Consider the following 17,035-nt stretch of genomic DNA (forward strand, 5'->3'; position numbering starts at 1 on the left):
CAAAAGTTATGGCATATAGTTTGTCTAATTACTGTTTCCAAGGTCCATAATGAACCATCAAGCTCACGGGCTATGGTTGCAGATTTCTCAAACAACATGTATAATTCAATATCTTTGTCATTTAAGAGATTCATTGCCCCTTTCCTGAGGATGAGTAAGAGTCAGCTCTGTGTAACAACAAATTCTGGACTTCATTGCGATGCAAGATCTTACATTAAAGTGGATGTGTATGGGAGTGGGCTTATGATGAGAATTTAAAGTTTTTGGACTCGGCTACAGTGCAGCATGGAGGTGGTTCCTGCTGTGAAGACATTAGGGCAGAAAGTACAAGTATGCTGGTCAAAATGGGAGGAAAAAAAACTGCTGTAGGATCAATGAATCCTCCCTGCAGAAAAAAAAAAATTCCATCCGGCTAATCAGCTGCGGCTCAGTTTACTCAGATGAAAGGGAGGAAAAAAAAACTTGGGCACGTGATGAGTCAGCTGACTGTCTGTGCCTTTCACAAGACGGAGCAGAGGGACGCTCACCACAACGAGCTGTGAGCTGGTGAGCATCCAGAAGAGGGGCTTCTCGGCCTTGTTTGTGGAAGCGGAGCTATCCTCGAGCTGCTGACCTGCCTGTGTTCACCTCAGCCGGGGAAGACGACGACGACCTTGTCGGTCCGCAGATATTTTTGGAGGTACGGTTGCAAAAGAGTAGCTAGCTACTTTGCTAGCTGTCACTACTGTTGCGCTTTCGTATTAGTTTGTAGGCGTGTACGAGTCATTTATTCTCGAGCTGAAACTTTAACTTACACCTCTGAGTGTTACTTCCTTCATGGTTTTGTTCGTGTCTCCCCACAGAGCCTGCCAACGGAGGATACCTGCTGCCGGAACAATGAGGCTCCGTACCCCGCTGCCCTCCTCTGGGCTCATAACCTGCGCTCTGCTGCTGCTGTTTGGGTCCTGTCATCCAGCACCGACCCCAGAACAGCCCAGGCTGCTGTTCTTGGAGCAGCTTGACCGCACCGGGGTCGGATTTAACTGGGGAAATATCACCTGCCCCTTGTGCAAAGCTGTCTTCACCATCCTTGATGTCGCCCTCCTGGTACTGTTTGAACATTTTGTCTTAATTGGGATGCTAAAGAGGGTGGTGGTGCACTGCGGGGCTGAGCAGTGTCACCAGAAATTATCCACAGATCTGCGTATTAAATGATCAGGATAACAGAAGAAAGGAATAATTCAATGATGTTTTAAAAACACTGTATATTTCTCACTAATGAGCAAATTTTGACTCTGATTGCTGGTTTAGCTTATCTTAAACTAATGCTGTTTAATACATCAGCCAACGGTTGCTGCCGAAGTCAAGATATAGTGTGGTGTCAAAATGACCCTGATCAATGTCATTATTGTCGTTCCCTTCTTCTGTTTGTTGTTCTTCTTGTTCTTTTTATAGCCAGTCAAATATTTCTGACCTCCTGGACTGAACTCTGGGCTAAATGATCGCTTGAACGTCTGATTGGAGGTTGCTGTCGTAGCTTTTCTAAGCTTGAAAAGATTGAATTCAAGATAGCGTATTTGTTTAAGATTGTGACATGAGTGGAAAGGCAATAATGATTGTCATTCACATCCTGTTACTCCATCCACAGATGCTACTTACTGATCACATTTAAGTTAAGGCCATTTTTGCTCTGAATAACCTAGCAGGGTTACTCAAGTTGACAAAACAGACGCAGCATGTGACACTTAGGCCCCCCATATGGAGAAGGTCCACTTCTTGTCCTGAAAATCTTTTTATATCCCCTGGTGCTTATAGCTGATTTAGCACAAAACCATGCTTGAGACATTTGATCATATGGTCCCTTTGTTGACCTCAAGTGCTCCTGTTGTCCAATAGCTACAGCTGTTTGACCTCAAAAAGCTTCATCTATTCTTGTTCAAATCAAAAGTGCAAAACGACACTTCAGCGCTTCTCCCATCCAAGAGTGCGACCATTGTCAAGTGTTATATTGTGGTCTAATAAGCAGGAATTTGAGGTTTTGACAGCAGTGAAGCATCATGCGAAAAGCTCCTCTTCTCTTATCCTGCTCTGCCCTTCTTGCTTCTTGCAGAGCAATGCAAATGAAGAGCGAGTGGCACGGGCGGTCGGTGAGGCGTGTGTCCGTCTCCATCTGGCTGACGAGCAGGTGTGCCGACAAATAACAGAGCTGTTCAGGGACGACTTTATCCGGGCTCTGCAGGAGTCCTTGCTGTGGCCCACTGAAGCGTGCGCCCTGCTGGTGGGCCCTTCCTGTGGCAAATTTGACATCTACGCACCCTGGAACATCACCTTACCGAAAGTCCCAAAACCCCCTGTTACACCACCCTCTCCACCCAAACCTGGTTCTCCTCAGAGCAGGGTCCTGTTTCTGACTGACATCCACTGGGACCAGGTGAGTGTGGGCTGTGGAGGGATCAGCCAAAGTTCTGCCCCCCCTTTGTGGGATAGAATGCGAGAGCTTTGAGCGCCTAAAAGTTTGTATATCAGAAACCGTGTGCAAAAAAATGAAGTTATACCCTTCAAAAACAAATAATCACCTCCACCGACAGGAGTATGAAGCCGGCACCAGCGCAGACTGCAAGGACCCTCTGTGTTGCCGCAACGACTCAGTCTCTCCCAGCTGGAGGCGGAGGGAGGCTGGGTACTGGGGAACCTACAGTAAGTGTGACCTGCCTCTACGGACGGTGGAGAACCTCCTGGAAAATGTCGCCAAAGCTGGACCCTGGGACTGGGTCTACTGGACTGGAGACATACCGGCGCACAATGTTTGGTCCCAGACCAGGAAACAGCAGCTGTCAGAGCTTACAGTCGTCTCCAGGCTCATCCAAAAGTAACTTTCTCTTACTTTGAGTTCTTTGATATAAGATAAGAGCAACTTTACCAGCAACCACAGAGTTGTTCTTAATAGAAGAACTTATGAAAGGTAAGGTTGAAATGTCAGATCTTTCTGGTGATTTCCAGCTGTTATTTGAATTTCTAGCTTATCCATTTACACTAATTTAACCTCAAAGCGGCCTTGTACTCTGACTCCAAACATGGTTTTGTTGCTCCTTTGGTCACATGTTTGTCATGTGCCACCTGGAATTGATCCAAACAGCTATTGACTCTTGCCTCTTCCTTCTGTCTTATGTCCAGACACCTGGGGCCTAATGTGACGGTCTTCCCTGCTGTAGGGAACCACGAGAGCACGCCAGTGAACAGCTTCCCCCCGCCCTTTGTTCACGGCAACCGATCCTGTGCCTGGCTTTATGATACAATGGCAGAGGAATGGGCACCGTGGTTACCTGAGCAGGCTTTGAAAACCTTGAGGTTCTTGTTCTTGTTTCATGTTCTTTTTATGTCTAAATGTGTACGGTAAACGCTGTCGTTAAATGAGACAAAACACAGAGCAAAGGGTTTGTTTTAGATCTTGAAGTAGAAACTGTGTTTATGTTGTTTTTTCTTGCAGTTTCATTTTACAGTTCACATCCCTCTGTTTGAGAGCAGAAGTGGTCACATTTCTCAGAACATTATTCCCTGTATACAGGGTTTGGACTTTTGAGGGGTGCCCCCAGAGCTGAATTTCACTTCAATCACGTCCTTTGGGTGCAATTTCAGGTATGGAGGATTCTATACAATGGAGGTCCAGCCTGGCCTAAGGGTGGTCTCTCTCAACATGAACTTTTGCGCTCGAGAAAACTTCTGGCTGATGGTGAACTCGACCGATCCTGCGAACCAGCTGCAGTGGCTGGTCCATATTCTGCAGGCCAGTGAGGACAAGGGTGAGAAGGTGAGTCGAGCAGCAAAAACGAAAGCTGAGAGGAGACGCTGGGTGTAGTCACTGAACGTTGTAAAGCTAATAAAACGCTCAATGTGGTTTTAATGACGCTCAGGTTCATGTTCCACCTTGTGCCAAATTATAGATGAGGATAATGACTCAATGGTTATCTTATTCAATTTCCCTCTTTTTACTGATACCGGGAATTGAATTGAAATACATTTTTATTAATGCAATAACCTACTTCCTCTTTGATTAGGTACATATCATTGGTCACATCCCACCTGGCCTGTGTCTCGGCAGCTGGAGCTGGAACTACTATCACATTGTCAACAGGTAGCTACATCAGTCATTTAAACCTGAAGGTCCAGACTCCCAGAACTGTCAGAAACGGAAGTAGCAGTGCAGTAAAAACAGTTGCAGTAGCTGTAAATCACTGTATGTTCTGTTTACTTGCTGTTGTCTGTGGAGAAAGGACCAGAAGTTCTTTAAACTCAGCATTGGTTTCTTGTTAATGTACGATGTGACAGTTTCAGACCTTTGAATGTAACGTGGGACAGACGTTCCTCAATGTCAGTTTCTAAATGCTACTGTCGTCAACTTCTAGTGTATTGCCAGTATTTGGTCCAGATCAGTCCAGATTATCAGTAGTCTGGGACTCATTTTAGGCAGTTGAATATGTGGTTGTCTTATTGCCAGCAAACCTTGTTTCTCTTCCTCTTTTGTTTGCATGGACCGATCAGATATCTCATGTGGTTTTGTGTGTCTCCATTAGTTAATGAATATGCATGTTTGGTTTTTTGTATTCAAAGGTCAGCGTTCCACAGTGGTTAAAGCCGCTGCATGTGACAGTCTGACTTTCTGCAGCCAACCGGTTAGGAGAGAGATGACACAAGTTTAAAGTTTTCTGTCTGTCTCGTTTAAAATCCTTTTTTTTTGTTTTTTTGCAGATATGAAAGTACAATCACTGGACAGTTTTTTGGCCATACGCATCTGGATGAGTTCCAAATGTTTTATGATGAGGCGACCATGACCCGTCCACTGGGAGTGTCCTTCATCGCTCCCAGTGTCACTACGTACATTAATCTTAACCCAGGTGAGTTCATAAAGCCAACATTTCAGAAGCAACGCACCACTCAGGAGGAGAAAATCATCATTTTTCTCTGTCCAGGTTACCGTGTGTACTATGTGGATGGGAATTACCAAGGCAGCTCTCGACTGGTGCTCGACCACGAAACCTACATCCTGAACCTCACAGAGGTAAACCACAGTCCAGGAGCGCCAAGTGGCCCTGAGCAGAACCCCAAATGGACACTTCTGTACCGTGCCACCAAAGCCTACGGTCTGACCAGCCTGTTCCCCTCTGACTACGACGGGCTGATGCAGACCTTTCTCAAAGATGACCGCGTATTCCAGAAGTTCTGGTACCTGAGACATAAAGGACACGTGTCGGAGCCCTGCAAGGAGACGTGCAAAACTACACTGCTGTGCTTTCTGCGAAGCGGACGGTCCGACGAGCTGGAGCAGTGCGACCTCCTCAGTGGTTTTGAAGGAAACTTGGCCCGGGCTGCCAGAAAAACCCTGTGTTGACTGAATGTCTGCGTGTGGGAATAAGCAATATGACCAAATATGCAATAGAGCCAAAAAAAAAGTTTGTTTTTCCTGTTGGTGGTTGGTCAACAAGGATTGTTGTATAGGCCTGATAACATAAAGTCACTTGAGCTATTACTTGTGCTCTGCCAGTATATGTGGATTGCGTGGAGATGACAGCGTATGCTATGAGAAATGTTTTACAAAGACAATTTGATTGTGATTTGCAACATGCCTTGGGTTTGTCAACTGCTGTTCTGCAATGATAGTTGTGTAAAGACTGCTTGAAGTTCTCCTGGAAGACGTTGTGGCAGATCTGCTGTAGCTGATCAGGGAGAGTAACGGTCAACATATCATTGGAGCATGTTTTAAGTTTTAAAGCAGCTTAGATGCTGTTCTAGTACAGAATGTCTTCCAGCCTATATCAAAATTCTTCTCCTTAATAATGTCCTTAATGTCCTTGGGGCTTATCAAGACAGGCCTCATGAAATCCTAAAGCTTTCATCAGATTAGGCGAGAATTTGAATTCTTAAAATTGAGAAACATCAGAAAGTTTGTATTAAAACGGATGACAATCTGTCCTTTTGACCTTTCCCACAATGCAATGTGAACGTCTGCTGGGATTTCAAGCTAGTACAAAGATTATAGGACCTCAGCCATCATTTCTCTCAGGTTTGAGCTTTGCATTGTTGCTACACTGTATACAGTATCATAACTTCAGTTTGAGTCGGCTCGTTGTGGGGATGTAGGTCAGTTTGTAAAGTACTGTATCCACCTTAATGAACAGCATCATCTGCCTCAGTCAAGACGTCTTCAAACCTGAACGATTGACAGTATTTCCTCTTGAGGTTTACTTATGTCTGCACTTTAATTCTTTGTTGGCTAGTTTACGTTTAGGTTTAACAAAGATCAAGTTCGACAGACCCAAAGTGTGATAAGCATGGCAAGGTTCTCAGATCTTGGTCTACGTGACCTGCGGTGTAACATAAGCATGACAAGTAATGCGACTTGTAAAATAAGCAATAATTTAAAGAGATTGTAAAGATTGTGAATAAAAGATCATATCTGATACTGTGAACTTGTTTTGTGTTTGTGAGGGGAAAAATACTGACTGCAAATTAAAAAGGATGTTTATTTTGGGGCAACAAAACAGAAGGTACGCCATGGATTTAAAACCAATGGAATCAGCTGAGGCAGTCAAGGCCTGCTGCCTCCAAGACTGACTCAAGGTGGAGCTGTGTGACATCTTCTCTGTTAGCACATTCGTGACTGACTGTTCCTCATGTGTCACCATGTGTTCTGGTAAACTTCAGTGGTTTCCCCCCTTGCCACACAGAGTACGTTTCCTTCCGTTCGTCTTCACAAATGAACAACTCTGTACATATAACAACAGCTACACAGGGTACACTTAAAAATGTGAGGTTTAAATGGACTGAGTCCTTTAAAGGGGATAAATTGATAATAGCACTGGGAAGTTTCAGCGTTATCATTTCATCAGGTACAAATGTTTTTCTGATTCTGTTTGGGATTTTTACATTTTTTTTTTCCAGACACTCAAAAGAGTCACCACACACACAGATTTCAACTGATTCACTGGAAGGCATGAGTAGTTATTTCACAGTCCTTTCTTCACATATCCTTCCTTATAGATTTCAGTTTTAAGTGCCACGACTCATCAGAGCAACACTGCAGTCTGCACGATTTGACTCAGTGGAGACGCCCACTGCACACAACATTTAAACACAAGTACTTTTATGCCACTCATTCATTTCTTGAATTAGTGTTCAATCTACCATTTTATGCATACCATTCATTGTTAAATCATGCAATTGTAATAAGCCATTTTATCCTTTTAAAGGGATATTTTTTAAGGAGGCTTGTATAACGTACTTCTCAACAGTGTGTTACCTGCAGTAGATGGCCTTCAGTTGGAGAAGCAGCAGGAGTTCCTGTGTAGGAAGCTGACCAGTTTACTGGAGTGGACTGGGGCAGCAACAAAACATATCTTAGCCACATGAAATATGCCTGCCTAAAAATCTATTTCAGTTTAAGTGTATGCTATATTTAGAATATTTTCACTGCTTTACCTTGGGAAACTGAAGGCGGGACATCCACCTATGCTCTCTTCAAAGCCACCAGACTCCTTTGACAAAAACAGTAATTTTACCTCCCACAACACAGGAGCTGATGGTCTACCGCTGCCTCGATCAGCTAGTTTGTTGAATGACACCAGTACTCCTGTTGCTTCTCCAGAGTGGGGGTGTGACCTCCAGCTACTGTAGGTAATACAGTGATTCATTGATAAGTACCTTGTAGAACCCCACTACAAAACCCCAAATCCCTCTAATCTTTTTATGAACTTTTATTGTGGCTCTGAGAAGAACATAGTAACACCAAAGTCCTCCTTGTACAGGTCCCAGGTCTTCGGTTTGTGTGGGTTGTCCAGCTCTTCCCTGGGCAGAAACAGCCTGTGGACAGTTCAGAGGTCAGCGTCAATGTCAAAGAAGAACATGAAACCTTTCGAGTCAAGAACTACAAAATAAATGGCATCTGAGCAACAGAAACATACTTGTTGTCTACTATGAAGGAAGTATTGAACCAGAAGTAGAACGGAACATCTTCGTATCCTTTTGGCAGACCCTAAAAGGAAATACGAAAACAAGAGATACAGTGAATGATTGGACAATCAGGATAAACACCAGCTTTCCTTCCACGTGTAGTTTAAAAGATGTCGACGCAAGCACTCACAGCACTTGATTCAAACATGACCTTCACATCCCCTTCAACCACAGGCCCTTCCTGCAGGCTGATGACGGCTGCATTGCTCCCCACGTCAGGAAATACCTTAAAACCAGCAGAAATGCATTAATCACTCAACAAATGAATCGGTGTGACGTGACGGGTGCATGTTCCAGGTGTGTGACACTTACTGTGCAATTCTCCTGTTTGGCACACACACACTGAAAAACCAGCTGTTTCTTCACAATTATCTTCATCTTCAGATCGCTGCCATCACCTTTACCCACACCTGGGTAGGAGCAAAAAGAAAAAAGCAGGTATTAACCCAGGCACAAAGAGACATGTAAAGGAGTGCCCTGCTGGTTTGCTGGGTTTTACCTGCTATGGAGTGGATGCGGACGCTCTTGATTCTGAGGCTTTTAGGTGGAGGCAGCTGTCTGTTGAACTTACTCTTCATGACCTCGTAGTACCCCACATAACGGCTCTGTGGTTCACACGGACACAACAGAGCTACAACATTTAAAACAAAGCACTGGAAGCATTTTTAACTGTCAAGATCAAGGAAAAGTAAAATCTCTCTCTATGTAAACATATACATATACCGCATACATATGTGTATATATACTGCATGTATCCAGTATGAATCTTAAACTGCTGCTACAGTTTAGTGTTTGACCACTAGGAGGCGCCAGTCAGACTGATTTTGAATTCTACACGGAGTAGCTTTTAAGTGTAGTCCTAAAATGGCAAACTAAATGCCTCTATTAAAACCTTTTTCTAAGTTTGGCCCTTGAGTGGCTCGTTCTTACCTGAGAGGGAGTCTCCACTCCCTGAAACTTGGAGCTCCGACTCTTGTCTGTCCTCCTCTCACCAAAATACTCCAGACTGTCCTGGAGCACAAACAGAAATGAATGTAAGGAAGAAGCCTCATCTGGAAATGTTTTGCCAATTCGTTGAGCCTTGATTGAACTAATCTGACAATTAAAAGAGACGCACCTGTGCACTCTCAAACTGGTCACTGTCAATGAGCCAGGTGCACACCAGAGTACCTGTGCGTCCTGTGAAAGAGAGCAGCAGCATTGTGGATTATTTGAAATGAAAATGAATGAAAAATGCAAAACTATAGTACTAACTGGTCAGCAGAGGGTAAACTAATGGTGACAGTTGCACTTTTTCAACAACTATATACCAAACTGATGTTCATCCCAAATAATTCACCAGTGATAACAAAACAAGCAGCAATCTTTGGCGTCACCTTTCCCTCCTTTGCAGTGAATAGCGATGATATTTTTGGGATCAGCAGACATCCACTCCCTCACGTTTGCTGTGTATTTCAGCATGTCCCTGGGACAGACAGTAGAACATGCAATCATAAAGACACTGATACAACCTGCAAGGCCTTCTTGTGAAGCTGCAACCGGAAGCGTTCCAGTGCAAATACAAGCAAAAAGGGAGAGGAGGTGAAACAAAAACGACACATCGCAGCAGAAAGTGTGACTCACTCCAAGGAGGGGACATTGTGGTCATCGATGAACACTCGTTCAACCTTGTAGTGGAAGAACTGCGGGTCGTAGCCTTTCTCACCTGGAAACAAAAAAGATGATACTGATGTGATTTGTGTCCTTCCATATAAAAAGGAGAGGAGCGTGACGAGAGGAGGTGCCAACTTACTGCACAGGTTGTAAACTTTATAGTGGCCTTCATGTTTAGTGTCTAGGAACCTCGCCACTTCCTGCAAAGACACAGAAGGTGTATATACTTAAGAGTTCTGCGGGTCTGATTTATGTTGGAAGTTCTTTGTAACAGTAGCGCCTATGAATGGATTCTTTTTGAAACTATTAAATTGGAGACAAGTGAGTGATGGGCGTGGGCTCATTTAGCGTGCATGTACCCATTTGAAGTTCCACTTACCCTGATTGGATTCCGGTAGAATGACTGCTTCCCAGAGGAGGGGAAGGACATGGCGATGACACGGTCTACAGAAGGTAAAGATGCAAACAAATTTTCCACTTCTTAAAGGGTGTCATGTTTAGTGACTGATTTTAGATGTTTTTTCTTACACGCATGTATGTTTGTTTTTTTTTTGTGTCACACAGCATCTAACAACTACCTGTGACATAGGTAAGGTCAAGGTCAAATCCATCCTTCTGATAGCGCCGCTTGTTCTCAGAAATCTGACAAAAATAACAAGTCAGTGATCAGGAAGTAGTACACAGCTCTCCTCTTGATGCCTATACAGGAGACATCCTTACCATCCTCCTGGTGACCTTCTCCAGCTCCTTCTTCTGAGCTGCCAGTCTGAAAACCCTCACCAGGATCAATATTCTCAGGACACGAAGAAACGTCACCACCCTGATGAAGAATGAACAAAAAAATAGACTTAGAAAATAAAACAATATTAATGGCACTCTACACACCGTAAGGTGACATTCAGATTAAGGAAAATGGTTGAAATCAGTATTATATTAGTGATCAGTATTTGAAAACATGGATGACTTATGAATGCAAAATCTTCAATATTTTTTTTATGTCCACTGCACTGTTTGCTGATGGTTCAGTCTGAGGTTAGAGAAGTTCACAAAGAGGAACTGTGTATCATATCACCATGAAATAAATCCAAGGAAGCAGTAGCGTTTTTATTGGCTAGACCCTGGTGATACATTAACAGTAAATAGTGCTACCAAAGGAGGATTTGTTTGCAGTATTTAATGGGTGACTGTACAGCAGGGTTCTCCATCGACAGTAGGCTGAGCCACACTGTTATATTTATATTAATCGTAATAGTCTTAAAGGCCTGCACACATACACAGGTGTTTTCAGTTATCCAGGCTGATTAGACCTTTAGTCAAGTGAAGCTATTCTGGGAGTTGCATGATGTCACCAAACTCATTTGATTGGTTTGTGCACAGTCCTTGGAAGAGGTCTCGTCAGGCAACATTAGTGAAAACACCTGTGTGGGTGGACTATTGAGGATCATTATAAATGGATCTCCAGGTAATCACAGCTAAATCTAAAAGGAGAGCTTCCATGTAGCTATGTCATTCTTTATCCGCTATAAAGTCACCAGATGTCCAACACGACTGTATTTAGCTGGGAATGCAGGGAAAAGTAGGTACCTGGGGATGAGACTGGTTCCTGACAGATCAGTGAAGGTGTAGATCATGGTGACCACCAGGGTGATTGCCACAACACAGGTGTCTACGATGTTCAGCTTGGAGCTGAAGTAAACTCTGAACCTGAAAGGTGGTCAGTTAAACACAACATGAGACGACTAACGTGCAGCGGAGTAAAGCAGATCATGCAACTACTAGTATCTTAACCAACATGAAAAACACCACTGCAGCAGAGCGTATATATTCAGCGACCACTGCACTTTGAATCATTATGTTTCCCAAGGACCAGCCGAATACATGCCATACATTTCCTGTCCAGCTTCCTCTTTGTAACTTCCTGTTTAACAGCTAATCACTCTTGATTTCTGCTGACACAGAACCCTGGAGATGTTTGCCTCACTCCTTTCTGGCTCTAACATTCACAAGCAAGCAGCTGTGCAGAGGAAACTTAAGATGTGAATTCACTACATTTGAATACTGGATGCAGTATATAATATATATCTTGCAATCTGAATCATGAATTAAACCCCTTACTAACAGCGTCAGCAAACAAGCTTCACAAAGGTAGGATTTATTGGAAGGCTGTAACAAGACTGCACAAATATTGATACTGCATCCACCACAGAATGTATAAAACAGCAAACGCAAAGAGACTGAGATTGCTGAGATCCCATAAATTAGGCAAACATGCATGACCTTTGCGGCTGTGCTTCTGCACAACTGCATGCACATCCTTCCTTCCTCACTCACCCTTCCACATAGACCCGCAGGAGAACGTCAAGGAGGAAGAAGAAGGAGATGACGAGGGACACGGCCTCTAAGGCATTCCCAACATCTCTGCTCTTGGCCGGCAGGGAGATGTCCACGATAACCAGCACAAAGTCCACTAGGATCAGTACCACTCCGAAGATACTGGAGGAAAAGACGGACAGCATCATCAAACCGGAGATCAGGAGTCTAGATGAGCCAATATCTCTGCAAAAAAGTTCCCAAAACACACTCACCGAAATCCAAAGGACATAACAAAAGGTGTAATCTTTGTCCGGATTTTGCTGCAAAAGAGGAAAGAGTGCACAGTCATGTTAGCCAGAAAATGTGTTTCTGAATCAAGTGTACAAAACTGTCTGTGGTCCAAGGTGTTCAGACTTACTGATACATTGTGTCTGGCACCACGCTCTCCTCCTTTCCATCATCAATCTCAACTTTAGCATCTTCCATCTTTGCAATGTTTCTAACAGACAGAAAGACAGAAAGACAGACAGGGTAAACTTCACAAAAGGTAGGCTGAAACAGCACAACAGCACATACACAGCAACAGACAGAATAAAGGTTCATCCTCCCATGTTAGTTACTTTATCTTCCTCACCCATTTACACCTGAATCCGACCCTGGACTGAAATAGACAGAGGACATGATGTGTGTGTCTCCCTCCTCGCTTAGTCCTGAACTTGTGGTCTCTGCATGCGAAGCGTAGACAGATTAAAACTCCCCTTGTTCAGCACGTTGTTCCAAAGTTACAGTGTGGAAAAACAGGAGACAAACTAGAGGACAAAAACTTTGTGTCCTGCCCTGAAATACTGATGTTAGTCTTGCACGTAAATCCACTCTTTGAAAGAAACAAACGGTCTGATCATTGAACGCCTCATCAGCATCCAGGAGCCAGTGTTCTGATGCAAAACCGACCAGCAAACAAGTTAACTTTTGAGAAAGTGAAACATCAATGATTCACTATTAGGTCAGAAAAAAAAAGGGACAAAAAATAGACAAAGATCTCACCACACAAACCACCCGCTTCCCCTCACTCACAGTCCTCTTCCCGGACTGTTTGTTGACACCAAATTAGCCCCCAAAAACTAGCTAAACGCGCCGCTTGCTTACCGTTCGGACTGACATTCGTGGAGTTTTATGGGACTTCGTCTTGTGACTTCTTCTTGTGAAGACAGAGAGACGGTTCAAAGGTTAACCGGGTAGATTTTTTTTTTTTCTTTTCAGTCCATCCACTTTCCTCGTCGTTTACTGCAAACGTAGCGGTTTCGGACTTCCTGGAGGTCTGTGCAAAGCGCTTTCTTTCCCCTTACTGCTCTTTACTCATCTTTCCTCTTAAACCCACGTTGACAAAGCAGCGGACTGAGCCTGACCACCACCTTCCTGTGACTGTTACAGAGCTTTTTTTTAACATTAGCTACACATAATAGCTTGAAAAGCGAGATAACAGGCTGCTCCGTCCTCTCTCATCCCCGTCCTCTCTGTAACATCTGGTTTTAATTGAACGTTACATTCCCAAACGTCTGCTAGCTCTCCACAGAGTCCAGACATGGCTGCGAGGAAAAGGTGTAATGTTATCATGACAAAAAAAAGTACAGCATTTTGTTGAACTTAAGCTGCTTGAAGCAAACGAAGGCAAAACAACAGCAGGCTGTAACACCAGTAACAAACTTTATTCGGATAGCTTTTTTTAAACGACCTTAAAAACAAAAATTCAATGACGCCTGAATAACACGGCTTTAAGAAATGACGTAGTTTAAGATGTACTTAAGACACATTAAATATTGTCCAAATAGATTATGTGTCAATAAAAATATAAAAGGATTATTCAAAACATTTTTTAAGCAGTAACCAAAAGCTAACACAAGGGGGAGCCATGTCGCCGTCACACGCAAGGTGTTTTTTCTATCAATGTGAGGACTTTCTGTCTTGGTTCATGCTGTTGTGAACTGACTCTTCAGGTCTTTGGATAAAATGGTCAGGTGGTGCTAATCAAATCAATTTTTCTTCATATTCTTACTTGGTTACTGGGTTGTTTTCTCTCAGTATCTCATACATGTCAGTTTATATAGTGTTTGTACAGTGTGAGCGACATAAACACCCACTTTCTCCCAGTTAGGCTCACTTTATTTTAACTTCTCCATTACTTGGAATAATTTTCCTGATGTTTTTTTCTTTAAGTTTATACGGTTGAATTTGACCCACATATTCAGCTAAACCCTTGATATGAGGATCAAATTGATTTCTGTAATGTGGAGCACAATGATATAATATCTCAGGACTTTAAGGAGTGATTTTATCTACCAAAAAAGGAAACAAAAATAAGGACAGTACTTCAGGCATGTAAGGAATGGCATCTTCTCACCACCCTTTGTCCATGAGCTCTGGGATCAGCTTGTCTTTCCGAATACTAGAATGCTTGATAGAGGGGAAAAAGGACAAACTGGCTTGAGTTCAGTGATTGGCAAGGCTGGTCGAGCCTGAATCCTCTAATGTGGACCATGCAGAACCAGCCCAGCCTATAAATAATACTGACAAATCTTTAGAGGAAAAGAACACTGAACCTGGAGAAAACAAGGCGAGACCGTGTGAAATGAAGGTAGGCTTGTGGTGCAGCGTTTTTAAAGTCTGAAGAATCTCAGTTTCTCCATCGATATCTGTTTATTGTTCAATCTGTGTTTTATTTATGATTTCAGACTGATATTGCAGCGAAGGGCTTCCTCCTGAAAGCCATGCGAGTGTTGCTGTTGTTGGCTCTGGTGCGCCCAGCCATGGCCTTTTCCACAGTGTTGTCAGTATGTAGCTTACCTCACTCTTTGAGGGCTTCGGGGTGTCTCTCTTTGTTTCTGTATTGACAGTTCAAATTGAAAATGTGTGGTTGAAAAAGCATAGATTACAGGCAGGGCTGTTTAAGAACTGCCATTCCTAGAAAGTCCAAAGCGCTATGCTTTTACTGCCCCCTCTCTGGGTACCAGTAGAAAGTAAAAGTGACATGTATAACTTGATTTTCTTTTTTTCCTTTTCTATTTTTTTCTTTTTTTTTTTTTCTCATTTAAGGCAACGGAGTCCTGCGGGCCAGAGGTTGCAGCTCTCAAGAGCAGCATAAGGAAACTGGAGAATAAACTCCTGATAGCGACTTGGCAGGTGGAGCACTTGCAGATGCACAAATACTTCAAGCCATTTCAGTCCGCTGTGCCTAATACTAAACCTGAAACTGACACAGGCCCCGGTGTAAACCACAACAGCAGTGGGACATCAGACAGCACTGATATGGCACTAATGAAACCACTTCCACCCGCAGGCAGTTTAATTGTCCACGACAAAGGTAAGAATAGTTCACATCATATCATATTACTGTTTGGGTCTTTATTTATAGTAAAATGACAGTTTGAGATGAGTCTGCAGTGTATTAAAGAATTCTGGAAATTTTTTAATATTCATATTCACTGAGATTTGTTGATGATTTAACATGAAGTAAATAATGTTGAGGATGATAATCAGTAATCTTTAAGGGCTTTTCAATTCTTCTCAGACTGTTCTGAGCTGTTTGACAGACTGAGACCACCAAGTGGTTTCTACCGCATCAGACCCAAATCACAAAAGGAGCCTTTTTTGGTCTACTGTGACATGGAAGATGGAGGAGGATGGACAGTGTTTCAGAAACGTCGGCATGGAAAAGTTGACTTCAACAGGTGTTTAATCAGAGAGAGTAGCCCATGTACAGACCATGTACAGTATATTTAAAAATATCTAGATTCCAAAATCCTTGCAAAGCACAGATTATAATGTAGGTGTTGATAGAGCTGCAAGCTGAAGAATCTGCCCAATTCTCATTTCAGAGACTGGGTGGACTACAGAGACGGCTTTGGTGACTTCAAACTGTGGAATGATGAGTTCTGGTTGGGGAATGAGCACATTTATTCTCTACTCTCAGAAGGTTAGAAATTCTTAAAATCCCAGAATCACTAATTTGCATCTCCTTTTTAAAATGGTATTCTATTTTTTCACACTCTTGTTTTACAGGGTCTAAATGTTCTCCCTGGTTGGCTGCTTTTTTCTCATGTTTTGCTCTCATTTCTTTTCCCTGAAGGTCAGAACCTGGTGAAGATAGATCTAATGGACTGGGATGGAAAGAGAAATTATGCATTTTATGAGAACTTCAGGATCACAGATGAGGCTGTAAGAGCAACAATTTTGCAGTTCTGTTTCTTGATCTCAAAAGTAACTGCGATTCCACAAAAAAAACATTATAATATAACATTGCTTTTACATCTTTTCCAGGACAAGTATCGCCTCCAGTATGAACTGTATAGTGGGCAAGCTGGGGATGCTCTGACTGGTGGTGGGGGGGTGGTGGAGCACTGGTCTGCTTGCCTCAATGGTATGCAGTTCAGCACCAGAGATCAGGTGAGTAATAGATTTTTACTATTCTAAGATGGCATTTTTGTGATGCTAATAACTGTTAGATTACTGACAATGTGCAGATGATGACAGTGATAACACTGATGATGGTGATGCTCATTGACAGGACAATGACCGCTACATTCAGGGCAGCTGTGCTCAGGAGAATAAGGCAGGATGGTGGTTCAACAGGTGAGACCTTTCAAATAAGTGTGTATTATCATTACCATACCATGGAAAGAACCATACTGGTCAGGCTAAGGACACAGTTCTAATACATTTAAAAAAAGGTACACTGTTGACTTTGTGTACTGTCTACAGATGTCATGCAGCCAACCTAAATGGGAAGTTCTACCGCAGAGGCAAGTACAAGGGCCAGTATGACAATGGTGTGGTGTGGGGGACCTGGAAAGGCCTTTGGTATTCCCTTCGACACACCACCATGAAGGTGCGGCCTTTGGTTTTCTTGGACGCCATGGGAAGTGGAGCGGGGGAAATGTAAAAACCAGGCTAGGTGAATGAGGGCAAAGGCTGATGTCATGTTTACACTCTTTGTATTTTAATTCCTCCCTTTGCCTCATTATTTGAAACTGTTATCATATTGCAACAGGACAGTATCTTCTGTTTTTCAGTCAGCATTGCTTTCTATAAA

At 43.1% G+C, this 17,035-nt stretch overlaps 3 protein-coding genes across 6 annotated transcripts; 2 read left to right on the forward strand and 1 right to left on the reverse strand.

Annotated features, from left to right (window-relative positions):
- Window positions 1-492: 492 nt before the first annotated feature.
- Window positions 493-6,434, forward strand: smpd1 (sphingomyelin phosphodiesterase 1). The gene is made up of 9 exons (XM_076751074.1): window positions 493-679; window positions 843-1,086; window positions 2,090-2,410; window positions 2,568-2,848; window positions 3,154-3,327; window positions 3,616-3,787; window positions 4,035-4,111; window positions 4,726-4,871; window positions 4,947-6,434. The coding sequence occupies exons 2-9, from the start codon at window positions 877-879 to the stop codon at window positions 5,363-5,365; spliced, it is 1,800 nt and encodes a 599-aa protein (XP_076607189.1). The 5' UTR covers window positions 493-679; window positions 843-876; the 3' UTR covers window positions 5,366-6,434.
- Window positions 6,435-6,479: 45 nt separating this feature from the next.
- Window positions 6,480-13,452, reverse strand: tpte (transmembrane phosphatase with tensin homology). 4 transcript variants are annotated; one of them, XM_076750642.1, is made up of 19 exons: window positions 13,096-13,452; window positions 12,584-12,674; window positions 12,368-12,448; window positions 12,222-12,269; window positions 11,968-12,129; window positions 11,221-11,340; window positions 10,357-10,456; window positions 10,215-10,278; window positions 10,016-10,080; window positions 9,776-9,836; window positions 9,607-9,688; window positions 9,360-9,448; window positions 9,101-9,162; window positions 8,914-8,994; window positions 8,483-8,588; window positions 8,296-8,393; window positions 8,114-8,209; window positions 7,935-8,005; window positions 6,480-7,833 (listed from the first exon to the last, which is right to left on the reverse strand). In XM_076750642.1, the coding sequence occupies exons 2-19, from the start codon at window positions 12,628-12,630 to the stop codon at window positions 7,728-7,730; spliced, it is 1,539 nt and encodes a 512-aa protein (XP_076606757.1). In that variant the 5' UTR covers window positions 12,631-12,674; window positions 13,096-13,452; the 3' UTR covers window positions 6,480-7,727. The 4 variants fall into 4 exon arrangements, with proteins under 4 accessions (XP_076606757.1, XP_076606759.1, XP_076606760.1 ...); XM_076750644.1 differs by lacking the exon at window positions 13,096-13,452 and adding an exon at window positions 12,994-13,074; XM_076750645.1 differs by lacking the exon at window positions 12,584-12,674.
- A 991-nt stretch (window positions 13,453-14,443) lies between these two features.
- fgl1b (fibrinogen like 1B) lies at window positions 14,444-16,885 on the forward strand. The gene is made up of 9 exons (XM_076749682.1): window positions 14,444-14,581; window positions 14,679-14,777; window positions 15,040-15,307; window positions 15,515-15,674; window positions 15,822-15,919; window positions 16,073-16,161; window positions 16,264-16,389; window positions 16,511-16,575; window positions 16,705-16,885. The coding sequence occupies exons 1-9, from the start codon at window positions 14,576-14,578 to the stop codon at window positions 16,883-16,885; spliced, it is 1,092 nt and encodes a 363-aa protein (XP_076605797.1). The 5' UTR covers window positions 14,444-14,575.
- Window positions 16,886-17,035: the final 150 nt, after the last annotated feature.

Source organism: Chaetodon auriga, chromosome 15 (genome assembly GCF_051107435.1).
Source record: "Chaetodon auriga isolate fChaAug3 chromosome 15, fChaAug3.hap1, whole genome shotgun sequence".
Taxonomy (NCBI): Eukaryota; Metazoa; Chordata; class Actinopteri; order Chaetodontiformes; family Chaetodontidae; genus Chaetodon; species Chaetodon auriga.

Bases quoted from the DNA above. Each gene is read 5' to 3' on its own strand.
- smpd1 (XM_076751074.1), top strand. From the start codon at position 877: ATGAGGCTCCGTACCCCGCTGCCCTCCTCTGGGCTCATAACCTGCGCT. The intron at 1,087-2,089 runs GTACTGTTTGAA...TGCTTCTTGCAG, and splicing joins TCCTTGATGTCGCCCTCCTG to AGCAATGCAAATGAAGAGCG. The intron at 2,849-3,153 runs GTAACTTTCTCT...TCTTATGTCCAG, and splicing joins GTCTCCAGGCTCATCCAAAA to ACACCTGGGGCCTAATGTGA.
- tpte (XM_076750642.1), bottom strand. From the start codon at position 12,630: ATGTCCTCTGTCTATTTCAGTCCAGGGTCGGATTCAGGTGTAAATGG. The intron at 10,279-10,356 runs GTAAGGATGTCT...TATTTTTGTCAG, and splicing joins AGAAGGTCACCAGGAGGATG to ATTTCTGAGAACAAGCGGCG. The intron at 8,394-8,482 runs GTAAAACCCAGC...GCTCCTACCCAG, and splicing joins CCGCATCCACTCCATAGCAG to GTGTGGGTAAAGGTGATGGC.
- fgl1b (XM_076749682.1), top strand. The intron at 14,778-15,039 runs GTATGTAGCTTA...TTCTCATTTAAG, and splicing joins CCTTTTCCACAGTGTTGTCA to GCAACGGAGTCCTGCGGGCC. The intron at 16,162-16,263 runs GTAAGAGCAACA...CATCTTTTCCAG, and splicing joins TCAGGATCACAGATGAGGCT to GACAAGTATCGCCTCCAGTA.